Source organism: Rhipicephalus sanguineus, chromosome 5 (genome assembly GCF_013339695.2).
Source record: "Rhipicephalus sanguineus isolate Rsan-2018 chromosome 5, BIME_Rsan_1.4, whole genome shotgun sequence".
NCBI lineage: Eukaryota > Metazoa > Arthropoda > Arachnida > Ixodida > Ixodidae > Rhipicephalus > Rhipicephalus sanguineus.
Genome location: NC_051180.1, coordinates 82,319,078 through 82,332,875, shown reverse-complemented (window position 1 = coordinate 82,332,875; position 13,798 = coordinate 82,319,078). Strand labels below are relative to the sequence as shown.

Sequence of the window (13,798 nt, the reverse complement as noted above, 5' to 3'; positions counted from 1 at the left end):
GCCGAACCCGAAGCAAGCGCCGCGAAACCACCAGCACCACCCTAGCCTGAAAAACCAACCGCTGTCTCAACCCGTGGCGCCGGCGGCCGGGGCTGTGACGCACGTGCGCCGCCAACAACGGCAGCAGCGCCAGCAGCCTCAGCCACCACAGCCTAAGCCGCATCACTCGCAGCGTCAGTCGCAGCCGCGCAAGCAGTCGCGGCTGTCCGGCGGCTCCTACGGCGGGGCCACTGAGCCTTGCGTGCACCGAGCCCCCTCGGTGCACCGTTCGGGGTCCTATGGCGCTCACGGCAGCAAGCGGGGTTCATCTTCTAGCGATGGAGACATGTGGACCTGCCTCATGCGACTCTTCCGGGTTGACGTTTTCAAAAACGTCAACTTTCGCCATTGGCTGAAAACGGGCTCCTGGAAGGATGTTAGTAGCGCCGCCTCCCATGTGTACGCATGCATGCATGTAGCGAGCGCTGCGAAAGCGCGGTAGGCCGTCCGTGTAGCTGCCGTGAAACTTAACACGGCTGCCTATTTTCCTTGTGTGCTTGCCCACTGGGACTCGCTGTCGCGCTATTCGCATACATGATTAAGTTACTTCAGATATGGTATACCGTATCTATAAAGTACACGTCCGTGAAGAGCACACGGTGCAGGGCTGTCAGCGACGTTGTTGTTATAACAACGTCGCTGACAGGTCGCTACATCGTGTGTTTTCACGGACGTGTGACGAATCGGCAACCTTTCACAGGTTCCGGCAAGCAATTAGTCTGAGCAAACTTCATTTATTTTTGAAGCACGAGGCTTTAATGAATGCATGAGGTGGCGCGCTTAGTGCGGCTGTAAATGCACTCAGAAAATTGAAAATTAGTCGCTAACGGAACTTCGAATTCAAAAGATATTTTTTTTTTCTTTTTCGTGGCGGCTGCACGTGCTCGTTCTATAGAATGCCATTTTCAGTGTCGCCGCTTCGCTCCCTTGTCTTCGGGACATTCTGAGTTGTGGGCCTTTGCCGCCACATCGATATGTGACGTAGACGTTCTGTTGTTTCACTCTTGTAAGAGAGAACACGCCTCTCTGAGCTCCCGTGGGTACGGAAAGCGTTCGTGCTATCGTTAACCTCTGTGTATCGAAAGGTAGCTTGTAAGCAGGCTTCCAGCAAGAAGTCTCCTAAGAAATTGTGATTACGCCCAAGGGGCTTTTTTGTGTCGCCGCATAATATACCGTATATACGTTGTCTGTATTATAGGCGAATTTTGCAATTATAAGACGTATCGTTGAATGGTCCTGCGTCAAGATATTGTTGATCAAGGAGAAGCTGTACGTTTCACGCGAGACGACTGCATAGTGCGGGCATTGCACCTTCAATCACGTTCCTGAAAGTGTCGTGAGGGCGTGATCATCACATGTCGTTTGACGTCGGACGCGAGTGACAAACAACTAACAGTCGTGAATTACTTGTAAGTAACACTGACCTCTGTATACACGACGACGGCGCGAAACACGTTTCGCCATTTTGTGTCGCACGATGGCTCGACTCGTGGATGGATGTCGCAAGCATAGGCGTGCGCACAGGGGGGGGGGGGGCGGCCTCCCCCCCTAATAACCTAAGAGGGGGGCGCAAAATCTGCCCCATACATTGATCCCCCTAGTCACCTAAGAGGGGGGGGGGGCGCAAAATCTGCCTCGTACATTACTTATAAAAGGGGGGGGGGCGCTGCGACGAATCTTCGCCCCCCCCCTAATGGGGAACCCTGCGCACGCCTATGGTCGCAAGGGATCGACTCTCGCGCGCAGGCGCGGATTGAAACATTCTAAAAGCGCTCATTGTTTCGTTGAATATGAATTAGTCTTTCCGACGATGGCAGCGTCTTCGAATTCGGTCTATCGTTGACATTTTACGGGGTGAGTGCCATCTTTCTTTTTCTTTGCTTTTTTTTTTTTAATTTTTGGCCCCGCTCTCCATCTCCCTTTCGCTGCGCCCTGCGAAGACGCGTGGTCGTTCGTCTGCGCTTGTTTTCTCGAAAGACTCCTGTTCCGACGCAGACTTTCGCAATGCGCTTTCGTTGCGAAGAAACATGATCGATGTCGAAAAAAAAAAGAAACGTCGCAGCCTTCCTAAAAATACATACATACTTGGATATAGGCCAAGCACCTAGAAGGAACGACGAAGGAGGAAATGTAGGGGGTTTAATTATGGGCGTCCTTGGTTGGTTAAGGGACACTTGTCCTGAAGGATAACGAAGAAGATAGATAAGAAGAGATGAAAGATAACACAAATGATTGTGTGTAGGAATCCAAACAAGGCAGATGGGCCGCGTGGTGATGGAGACTTGGAACTGATTGACGTTTGATGGCGAATGTCTAGTCCTGGAGCCACCATTACAGTTCTCTTTGCCGTGGCTTTAAGAACTTGAGTCCTCTCGTACAAACTTCGGCACCACGTCGTGGCGTTATTCGCTTGTTCGCCCACATTTGACCGAGTCTGTGCAAAAGGCGCACAAAGCAGGATCGCGTGGTTGCAGCATTGCGTTCGCTGTCCTCCAGGTGACGCGCCTGTGACGAGGCTCGGACCCTTTTGATCGAGTTCTTCGAGGTTTGTGGTCGCGATCCGTGCCGTTGGCGAGGCACGCTGGCTGCACGTCCAACGTTGACCGACATGCTTCTGGAGTTCTTGCTGAGGGCTTGGCGGATGGTCTCCGGGACGTCGGGCCCCGCCATGCCTCAGCGAGCGCGTCCCGCGCGCCGCCCTGTCGGCGTTCGTCGTGGGCCCTCCGCGTCGGAAGTGCGTGTCGTCCCTGCAAGAGGGCTTCTTAGCATGAGACGCGAAGTTACTTAATGGGATTCGCCACGGGGCCAGAAGCGCATGTATATTTACTGTACCCAAGTGCGAGTAGTAAAGGCTAAATTTGCTTTGGACTAACCACGGACAAACGGCACCCATATCCGGCGGTAAATGTCGACGTACACTTACGAGGCTTGAAGTTTTCGAAGTGAATAGTTGCTTATCGGCTCAAGTGTTGCGACGCTAAGCTCGAGGGCGCAGCTTCGTAATAATAATAATAATAATTGTTGAGGTTTTACGTCCCAAAAGCACGATATGATTATGAGAGAGGCCGTATGTGCATCTAAATCTAAATACACGGACCTCAAGCATTCTCGCCTCCACCGAAAATGCGGCCTCCGCGGCCGGGATTCCATCCCGCGACCTTCGGGTCAGCAGTCGAGCACCATAACCACTAGACCACCGCGGCGTGTGAGGGCGCAGCTTCGGTTCTCCGCCACAGGCGGCCAAATTTCAGTGGGAGAAAACGACGTCTCAAGTAATCAGAGTGGTTTTAGCACATGAAACACCATAATTTTTTCAGTAAGTTATGGGCACTGGGGAATTTTATAGACCAAAAGATTGAGCGCTTGTAGTATGGTAGCATTCTTTTGCCGGAAACTGCAGGAACTGGTAGAACGAATGGCCGCGATAGCGATCGGGCGCTTGCTATCGTATTCCTGCCTCCAGTTATTCGATCGAAACGCGGATACGAGAGTGATAAAACGAAGAAGCCCTGCTGATTGGAAAATAGATGGTGGTGCAAAGGAGAGATGCTGCAAAGCGGCACGTTTTTGTTTTGAATATCTCAGCCGAAGCGTAGGAAAGTGTTTAAACGTTAAGCAGAACAATCTTGGTGGCATCGGCCATGACCCACTTTCCAGAGAATCGTGGTCTTACATGTGCTTAAAAGTAAGCTGCGGTTCTATTCTGGCCAATTAGGCATGCAGTGCCGCCGTATTGTGGAATTTGCGATCTTTTCAGCCCCGCAGTTCACTGGAAATGCCGACACAACGAAATTCGACATCGTCGAGGCGAAATTCTTATTACTTGTTCTGCCTTTGTTGGTACACACCGCCTTGTGAAGCTCTGTAGTGATGCACCTCTTTTTATAATGCATAATAATTTGAGGGGTTTCACGTGCCCAGACCACGATATGGCTATGAGACACGCCGTATAGTGGAGGGCTACGAAAATTTCAGCCACCTGAGGTTCTTTAATATGCACATACATCGCACATTACACGGGCCTGTAGCATTTCGCCTCAATCGTAATTCGACCGTCGGGGCCGGTACTGACTCTCGTTGTTTATAATTCGAAAATTCTTTTATATACTCACTTAGATAGTACATGCACGCTAATGTTAACAATAATTGTTGAGGTTTAGCGTCCCAAAACCGCGATGTGATTATGAGAGAAGCCGTATTGGAGGGCTCCGGAAAAGTTGACCACCTGGGGTTCTTTAACGTGCACCTAAATCTATGTACACGGGCCTCTAGAATTTTCGCCTCCATCGAAAATGCGGCCGCCGCGTCCGGGATTCGATCCCGCGACCTGCAGCGGGTCATGCACGCTAATGTTGTAGTGTTGGTTAATGCCAATGCAGGGATGGTGGAACAACCCTGAATCATGCTGTAACAAAGATTCATACAAAACTGCAGTAAGAGAAAAAGGAAGATTCCATGCGCACACGGCATACGGGGGTGTTTTTGGTACATTGCGGAAAATTCAGATCATAGCACGGCAGCAGGAAACGTTCCGTTGTAAGTGCAAAACACAGCGGAAGTGTAGCAATGCATCGGCAATGTTCTCGGTGTTTCCGTTTAATTATACGGCGCACCTCTCTGGAAGTACGTATAAAAAGTGGGATAGAAAAATTGTTTTTCGTCGCGTTCTGCGCGCTGATAGCGTCGTGGAAAACTTTAACTGAGTGGGAATACGAAAAGCTACATGGGATAGGGAGGATCGAATTTTAATTTCGTACTCGAGATGAGCTCTCTTCGAGGTTGGAAGCTGCAATATTTGTTCCTTCATTTCTGAGTACAACACGAAGAAACGGCAGTTATTGCCGACCGAGTACAATAGAGGACGCTGAGCTTTCGACACCAAGTGAAGGAGACAAACCGACAGAAAAAGAAAGAAAAAAAGCTGTACTGCGTGCAGTTCTCATTCTGAATGCGCATTTCATGCACGCACTGGACGTTAATCGCATGAGCGGATGGCAATCTGTTTGCGCTGCCTACAGACACTGTCTAGTCGACAATAACCGAAGAGCAGCTGATTTTCGTTTTCTTTCTTTTTCTTTCTTTCTTTCTTTCTTTCTTTCTTTCTTTCTTTCTTTCTTTCTTTCTTTCTTTCTTTCTTTCTTTCTTTCTTTCTTTCTTTCTTTCAGTTTTAGCCACAAGTTATCTTGTGGGACGACCTTATCCACATCTTTAAATAGCGTACGTTGGCAAACACGGCGCTCGACGTGATCGTCGAATCCCAGCGCGCACATTTAAAAGTTTATATACTTCAGCGCGCATATCACCGCCTACGCATATTCGTATCGGGAATTTAGATGCTCGGTGGCAAACACAAACCGCTTTCGTCACGACTCCTCCGCAGTGTACGTCATTGAAACTGATGTCTTTTCTGTGCACGAAAAGTACCGTACTCGATTTGTAAGCAAACTGCAGTGTTCGCTATATTCCAGAGCCTGCTGTACCTCATCGAAACTATTGGAGGTCGTTTACACAACAAGCGGGGAAGTAGCTTTCATAATAAAATAGTTAATGCGTATTTAAAGACACAGCTGTAGTGTGTAAAACGGTTGCGTACTCATTCGGTCGAAACAGCTGCGCACTTTTTTTTTTTTTTTTTTTTTTCATGACGTCCGCTGTCAAACAGTGTGCTCTAGAGATCCGGGCGAATCGTGACGCTGCAAACCAACCCGTCCACTTAAAACATATGGTAATGAACGCGCGAGCCAAATAGAAGGTACTCTTATATTTAGAACACCGCCACAACCTCGCTGGAAAGGTTCAACGCCCTTTTCGTTTTTGAGAGTGAGTGGTACATACCTACCACTATCGCTCAGAAGTGAATCGACACCGTAGCGGTGGTCGAGTCGTTCGAGCGTCCGCCTCCAATGCGGGAGGTAGTGGGTTCGATTCCCAGTGCCGCCGGGCAGTGCTGTCTCCGCCTTTCTTAACAGGGAGAAAGGTATCCCGACCTGGCGCTCGGTGTTGCGGGGATACCTCATATCCCGAGAAGGCGGCATCTCCCTTTCTCTCTCTCCTCTCGACAAATATTGTCGACACGACAAAATTGCTCGCTACGCAATGCACCGTGGACATTCGCCTGTACGTGCACGAACGCTGCGGTTGCGGTTATACAGCTCGAAGAGTAGCAGTTGATGTGCCTCTGCCGAAAGCGGCTGGAAATGAAGCGACCGTCCCTCACGTATACACGGAGGTTCTCGCGAAGGTCCTTGTTTCACACTCTGGTTTACACTACATTAATAAATCGTTTCGACAGCCACCCGAGGGGCGTGAGTGCACCATGTTTTTGCGCCTTTCGGACGAACAGCGTATATTTCTTACTTTTTAAACCGTATTTTCCCCTACAGAACATAGCAATCGCGAGTCGTTGCAACAAGGTCGCTCTCACTGCGTTCAAGTCGTGGCCCAAGTTATGCTATGTGCGCTCTGGGTGGATCTATATCTACGCGCGCAGCATGCGCGAGTTGCTCCCCCCTCGACAGTCTCTTCTCGCTGTGCGGTGTTACGGCGACCACAGAGCAATTGCCCTTGATGGCAGCTAGTAAATACTTGCTGCCTTTTCATCTGTGTTCGCGGGGTTGTGCGCACAGTTTTAAGTAACCTTCGTGCGCCGTTTATCGAACGCGGCCCTCATATACTATATATGCGAAAGATCACTCTATCGTTGCTGCGTGAGACGGCTTGAGCAATGAAGGAAGGAAACGAGACGGGCGAATAGGAGAGGGAAGGGCTTAAGTGACTTTCGTGCCGGAATGCACCAGCCGGTTTCTCGTTAATAGCTGCAGTATAATGTGGTATACGTATATATACTGTCAGTGACGTCGCTGCTGGCACATGCCCTTTCCTGGAGACGAGAGGCTTTCCTCTATATAAAATGCACGTAGCCTGTGAGATTTTCCTCGTTCGGACACGAGAAGTGATTGTAAAGTGGGCGCCCTTTGCATATTTATATACGCGTCCGCGTGTTATATGGGCGTTTCCCTTTGCCATTCCTCTCGGCGTGTTCCCTTTATAATACCACTGTACTCTTCGTCCTTGTGGTAGCGTAGACGTAGTCAAACTTTTTTTTATGAAGCATGGGCTTTATTTCGAATTTAATTAATTTGGCGTCAGTGGTGACGACATCGGTGGCGTAGTTTTTGTGGTATTTGTCAGTCCCCCATTTCTTCAACCCACATGCTCCTTACTCTGTCGCTATTTGGGTGGTTTCTTTCTTTCTTTCTTTCTTTCTTTCTTTCTTTCTTTCTTTCTTTCTTTCTTTCTTTCTTTCTTTCTTTCTTTCTTTCTTTCTTTCTTTCTTTCTTTAGATGGGCGGGAGCTCGGCGCATGTTCTATCGAAGGCGTAGCCGGTGTTCCAAGTGTTACCTGAAGGTACATATTATAACGAAATGTGTTGCTTGTTGCGTTCAAAGAAGAGGAACGCCGTACTGTCTTACGCAAGTTGCATAAAGCTAAGTACACACGTGTGCCTAGTTTAGGTGCACGCGAGAGTACCCCCGGTGGTCAAAATTTCCGGAGCCCTCCACTACGGCGTCTCTCATAATCATATCGTGGTTTTGGGACGTAAAACCTCAACAGTTATTGTATTGCCTGTCACAGTTTCGAAAATTCACCATCTTAAGTAGCGCCTTCTACCTTCAAAGACTGCGCGGTAGCGGACACGTGTCAGCGGCTGTCCTCCGCGTCAACGTACGTTATCTTTTTATTTCTCGAACCATTTTGATATCTGCATACAGGGCTTCTGTGTATCGTTCCACGGGTGCAGCCACTCGCGATAAGGAGCGGTCAAGTTGGTCTGGTTCGTTATTTCGACAGCTTCGGCGTACATGGAGTGGCTATTATGCGGCATGACCGATGTTATCTCTGCACTGTATATAGTGTATATACGAGACCCCTCTGGAACCTTAGTCCGGCGTCGGCCAGTTTGATAAGAGGACAAGAGGCCAGCTTCGATAAGAGCAGTGCCCCTGCAATAACCTCCACAATGTACAGCTGTGCAGACCTCTTTCTTTGACATCGTGTAGGCATCTATAATTGCTTTTTTGCGCACTGAGCCGGATACACACAGGGTTTTTTTTTTTTTTTTAGACAATACAGATTTGTTACAAAAATTGTATGACCGGCTCCTGTCGTTCTCGCGCATGAACTCTATGTTGAGGCGAAAATACTTTCCCGCAGCTGAACTTACGGTGCTGCGACTAATTAACAAAAACTCGGTAATTAACTTTTTTTCAATTATTGACTTGAGTGTAGTTGTTTATATTAGGAAGTTGTAGTGCATGATAATTTATGGCACACCCATTTTTTAGAAATCACAAAAGCTGCACGTAGTTCGAGATATTCATAGTAGAATTTGAAGGGCGAAATCGAAACTGATCGCGTACGGCGCGCACGAAGCGCGCCGGAACACCGGAACGACACGTGACAAAATTTGAACGAAGGCGCGCCGAAGCTGACTCTGGTAAAAAAAAAAAAAATCGGCAAGCATTCTGAAATACACAAGTAGACAGCTTAATGTTTGCGTGCGATGGGTGGTGCTTATCTGTTTATTTCTTAAAGTATAAAGAGGCGCGACAAACTATTCCACTCGTCTGCAAGAAGAAGCGCTGAAGTGGCTCCCTCAAAGTTTTATGCTTCCCAAACAAAGAAAATATTTGATATTGCGGTTTTCTTGTGTACAGTTCGAAAGGATAAGCACCAAACACTACGCGCAAAAGGAAGGCTACGCGCGGGCACAAGTGAGATGACTTGCAGCTTTTCACGGAAACTTACGGTCGCGGCGCGCCTTCATTCAAATTTCGCCACACCCTTGTGACGGGTAGTTCCGGTCTGACGTAGAAGAATGGTCGCGCTTCGTGCACACCTTGCGCGATCAGTTTCGATTTCACCCATGAAATTCGATGGCGAATATCTCGAACTACGTACAACTTTTGTGATTCCTAAAATATAGGTAAACCAGAAATTGGCACGCATTACGACTTTGTAATATAAACACCTGCCCTCAGCTCAATAATTAAAAAGTTAACGAGTTTATTTTTTTGTTGTTAATTAGTTGCAACAGTGCGATTTTAACTGCGGCAAAAGTATTTCCGCCGCGACGTGAAGTTCGTGTGCGAAAACTACAGGTGCCTTACTGATGCCTACAGGTGCCTTACAGAATTTTTATAAAAAGTATGTATTTTCTAAAAAAATAAAAAAAAACACCCTGTATAAGATTCTAATAGCGGAGTTTATGAAGAGCATGCAGAGATGTGCGCTCTTGCTGCTGCCGTTTCCGCGTGCGACCTTGTATTCTGTGAAGCCCATTGTCCAGACAGTCAGTAATTGATAGCATAACCCAGTCGTGCAGTTCGCTTGTGGCTGTACTCGCCTTATTCGAATGACGTTGCCAGACGTCACGAGCGGAAACGCGTTTTGCGAAGCTTAAATCGGAAAAGATAGCCGGACCGATCGCACTGAGCGGTTAGGTGCGAAGCTATTTCTGACCCCTTAAAACAATTAGGGGCATCGGGTCCATCTCTTGATTAAACGAATAATGGCGGAAGATACGGGAGTTGATTTTTATGTACGTGTTCTTGCCACATCTACACAAAAGTTTGATATGCAGAAACGTGCAGGTTGGGCGCGATATTGGCCGCCCAACTATTCACTCGATAACGGATCTCTCTCCCGCGCAGTACAAATGCGTTTGGAGCGAGAGAAAAAGCATTGTTATGGGACATTGGCTGTCCTCAGTTCTGAGATTTCCCTAGAGCATCAACCTTCGTCAGCATTTATTACCGGATTTCGGATTGCGGCGTTTTCCGGTTTGAACTGAAAAACGCTCGCGTATACGTCCTGACTGCAGGCGTTTTCGAGCTCGCGAAACATCACCGAACTAGAAGAGGCTGCCCGGAAGTTTCTGTTGCATTTCCGCTTGGTCACATCCCGAAAATCCTCGCGCGTCGCGAACATTAATGGAGCACGGAAACGTGCTTTTTGTTTGTGTTTCCGCGCTGTACCAAATCGGCCCGCCTACGCGCTCGACACGTGCCGGAAGCGCGTCGTTGGCCTTTTTCACCTGTAATATTTTTCTTTACGCTATTGTGGGAGAACTGTGAAGGAGAAAACAGCGACACAGCCCGCGTGTACAGGCGAGAAGCTCGTGCACTCACCTTCGCGGGCGTTTTTCGTGAGGCGCGGCGCCTTCGACACATGTGTCGTCCTCTATCTTCGTTGACAGTTTCGGTTGTCATGGCGGAAAGAATTCGCTTTCTTTCGTCGCGTCGTAAGTTCTTGTTTAGACGTCACCTGTAACTATAAAGGATGCAATCTGCGCACCCTTAATTAGGGATGCCTCACCTTCAAGTCGCGGTGCCTGCCTCGCTCACCTACCAAGAATGCGGCCTCCTCCCTTCAAATTAAAAATCGGAGGCTGCAGCGAGCGCACTTGCACGGCCGCTACATAAATGTAGCGGCCGTGGCACTTGTGTGACTGCACGAACGATTATTAATCCTCATAAACCCTCGTAGCCCGATTGTATGGCCTGAAAACATTGAAGCCGGTTATAGTGGACAGCTTATCATCCATTGGCTGCAGCGTTTGTTATACGTGCGCCGAGCGAAAATACCATTCCTTTGTCAAGTGCATTACGCAAAGATAGCGTTCGCTCCGTAAGCACGCTAACACGTATTCAGAAACGCTCTTCGACTTGGAACTTGACTTGCCACCGCCTTCAACGCGTTTCGAACGCGCTTAGGTGCCAAGGCAGCACAAACGCGTTTCAAACGCACTGCCTCGAGGCGGTGGCAAGTCAAGTTTAAGTCAAGGAGCGTTTCTGAATACGGGGGCCGTGGGTACCCAAGAGGATGGCGTACAACGCATGCGCAGGGGCGACAAACGCTAACGCAAAGCTTTGCGTACCCTTTTCTAAAACTCTCCATTAGCACCAAGTGTTCACGCAGACGAAAAGCAGGACATTTTCGCTCTGCGTTTCTTTTTATTATTTTGGTGTCCGCCATTGCGACCCGCCTCTACCACGTGCGTCAAACGTCGGTCAAGGAATGGAGATGAGCAGCAGTCGGAGGAGGAAATAATAGCGGAAAGCGGGGCGTTCAGCGCGTATGGTTCCGCTGAGCGGACTGCGTTCACATATCGTTGATCCTCGCTGCAGCGACGCCGCGTTGATGGGGGCATGACATCCTCGTGCCAAAGCGATACCAGCGAGGGCTGGCTGGCGGCGCGTCGTTTACGCGCGACGCATGCGCCGCCACTGCGGCTCCGTGTCTCGCGTAGCGAGCGTGCGTCACTTGCCCGGCCGCTCTCTGCCAACCCCTCCTCACCACCGCATTCTCTTTTCCTCTTATTTGCTTTCTTTTTTTAAACACCTGAACAAAGGAATTTGCCCCGCAGCGCGGCGGCCGCCGAGATTCTTCGGTCGCTCCTCGCCCAATCCCGTCCGCTTTCTCACGCCCAAAGCACGTGTGCGGCGTTCGTCGGCGTGTTGTGACAGTGATCGGTGAAGTCCGCATCGGGAAATTAGCAAACGAACAAAAAAAAAATGGCATGCGTGAAACAAAGCAATAAAATTACGGCGCATTGCGTTCGTTAGGTGTCGTGCATGCGTTACGCGCGTCCCCGTTTTGATAACTGTGGCGGGGCGTAGAGCTTTAGAATTAGAATAGGGTGCGCAAAGCTTTGCGTTAGCGTTTGTCACCACTGCGCATGCGCTATACGCTATCCCCTTGGGTACCCACGCTGACTGAAATAGCGTAAGTACGGAACGAACGCTTTCTTTGCGTACCGTATTCTAAAGCTGCTTAATAATCTTCATAAGGACACTTGACGCAGGCACCGAGTTGTGCCCGGTCGGAAGCGGATTCCACCGCCTTTTTAGAGACGATCCGTCCCGCTGTATCGTTTACTTTGCACGCGTCTGTGTCGAGAAAGCAGCTGCCAGCGCGCGCTTTCGGTTCAGCGCGCGCGCGCCCACAGGTGCTGACGTCATCAGTGTGAGAACTCCCGTTGCTACAGCGCCTTTGCACTTGTGCCGCGCTCCGGCTAGAGTGTCTCCGGCCGAGCAGCGACGAGATTTTTTTTTTTTTTTTGCTTTTTTATTCGCTGCCGCTCTCGCGCATGACGAATACTTTGTGCCTCCGACGGTGGTTGGTGTGGCGGCGCAGCGTCGCGCGATAAAGGGCGAATCCTTTACGCGACCTTGGATTGTGCGAGCCTTCTCAGTCGGCTTCTTGCGGCGCTAGCTGTCGGCGGCGTCGGCGTCGTTTGCTGCTCGGAGATCGCACTACGATCGCTCGGCGTGCCGTCGGCCGATCGCGACCCACAGTGTGCGCCTCCCAGCTGAAAGCGGTTCCTCGGAAGCTTCGTTGTCGCGGTCTCTACTTGAGCGACGCCCGACGCATGCCGGCTTTACGCTCCGCAAGTAGCCGACGGCGGTGTTCCCATCGGTCGTGTGCCGCACTGTAGTTCTTCCGCGCCGGTGTGTGTACCCACCTTCCCGACGAACTACTGCACCGTGAAGACTCGGATATCACCGACGGGACGACGCGCACATTGGACGGCACGCCATGCAAATCAAGTGGGCTGTATCGAAGAAGTTCTTCGTATGTGATGATTCGCCCCATTCTCCGCAAACCTATAAGCGTGCAAATTCTCTTTGGAGCGGGAATGTGATTTTCTTCGTAAGTGGTTCTCGGCCAGATTGAATGCACGGTGAAATTCGCTCGAAATTTCATTGTTTCTTGGATTCGGTCGAATATTCATACTGTTCATGTGCAATGATACAGGCAGTGATTTCTCTCAATTGTGTCGTTGATGAGGGGAAAACTTCGGCGTCACCAGTTTATAGCTTCATGATTCTACGAAGGGGGCGCGGTTCACGCTTTGGCGTTTGCGCCACGGGTAATGACGTACATACATAAAAACACGCATATATTTGCTTATTTTACCACGCATGTCTGTCGATGTATGAAACGTGTAACTTCCTTTATGCGCCATTTCTGTAACGTTCGACGGTGTGTGCCTGATGTTTAGCTTGTTTGAGAAAAACTGCACGTCAGTTGATACATTTCATTTCTCTGCGCTATCCCCTCGTGCAAGCACGTCGTTAAATTCAAGTGGAAGCGTTTACACACACCAGAAAAAGTATTTTCCACGTAAAGTGATGTATAATAACTATAGCACGCTTGGCTGTGATATACAAATTAGGTCAGAATGCACAGTCGCTTGTTTTGTGACAGTGATGGAAACAGAATTGCCTACATTGCTCAGAACTACTTTCGGTCATTGAAGCCGTGCAGAAATCTGCCAGCCGCACAGTGTGCTAGCCAGGATGAGTACTTTCTGTGCGTTCACGCCCTGTTTGTCTCGCAATACCATAGAATCCTCTTCACACATCACACTTAGTTTGTGTGTTTCTTTTCTCTATACAGGAAAGCTCAAGTGGGGTCAGTGTCGGGAGCTCACGATCAAGAGATCACTTGGACAAGGCTCCACTGGGGCTGCGCAACCTTGGCAACACAGTGAGCAACATTTGATGTCATTATACCTGCCATCCTTAATGTCATTAAATCGAGTTCTATTAAATTCTGGGTTTCTCACGTGCCAAAAGCGCAATATGATTAGGAGGTACACCGTAGATGGGTGCTACTGATCATTTCTTAACGCCTGGTGTCCTTTACCATGCACTTAAATTCAAGTACTCTTGCCTTTTTCCGATTTTGCCTC

General features: G+C 49.3%; 1 protein-coding gene across 8 annotated transcripts in view; it reads left to right on the top strand.

Moving 5' to 3' along the window:
- The window catches only part of LOC119393888 (ubiquitin carboxyl-terminal hydrolase 2), a 288,961-nt gene that overhangs the window by 193,691 nt on the left and 81,472 nt on the right, over positions 1 to 13,798 (top strand). For all 8 annotated transcript variants that reach the window (XR_007416386.1, XM_049416409.1, XM_049416408.1 and 5 more), the window contains exon 4: positions 13,504 to 13,593. Coding sequence is in view for 7 of the 8 variants with exons in the window: in XM_049416409.1 (XP_049272366.1) it covers positions 13,504 to 13,593 (90 nt within the window). In the remaining variant the exon portion in view is untranslated. The remainder of the gene's footprint in view (positions 1 to 13,503; positions 13,594 to 13,798) is intronic.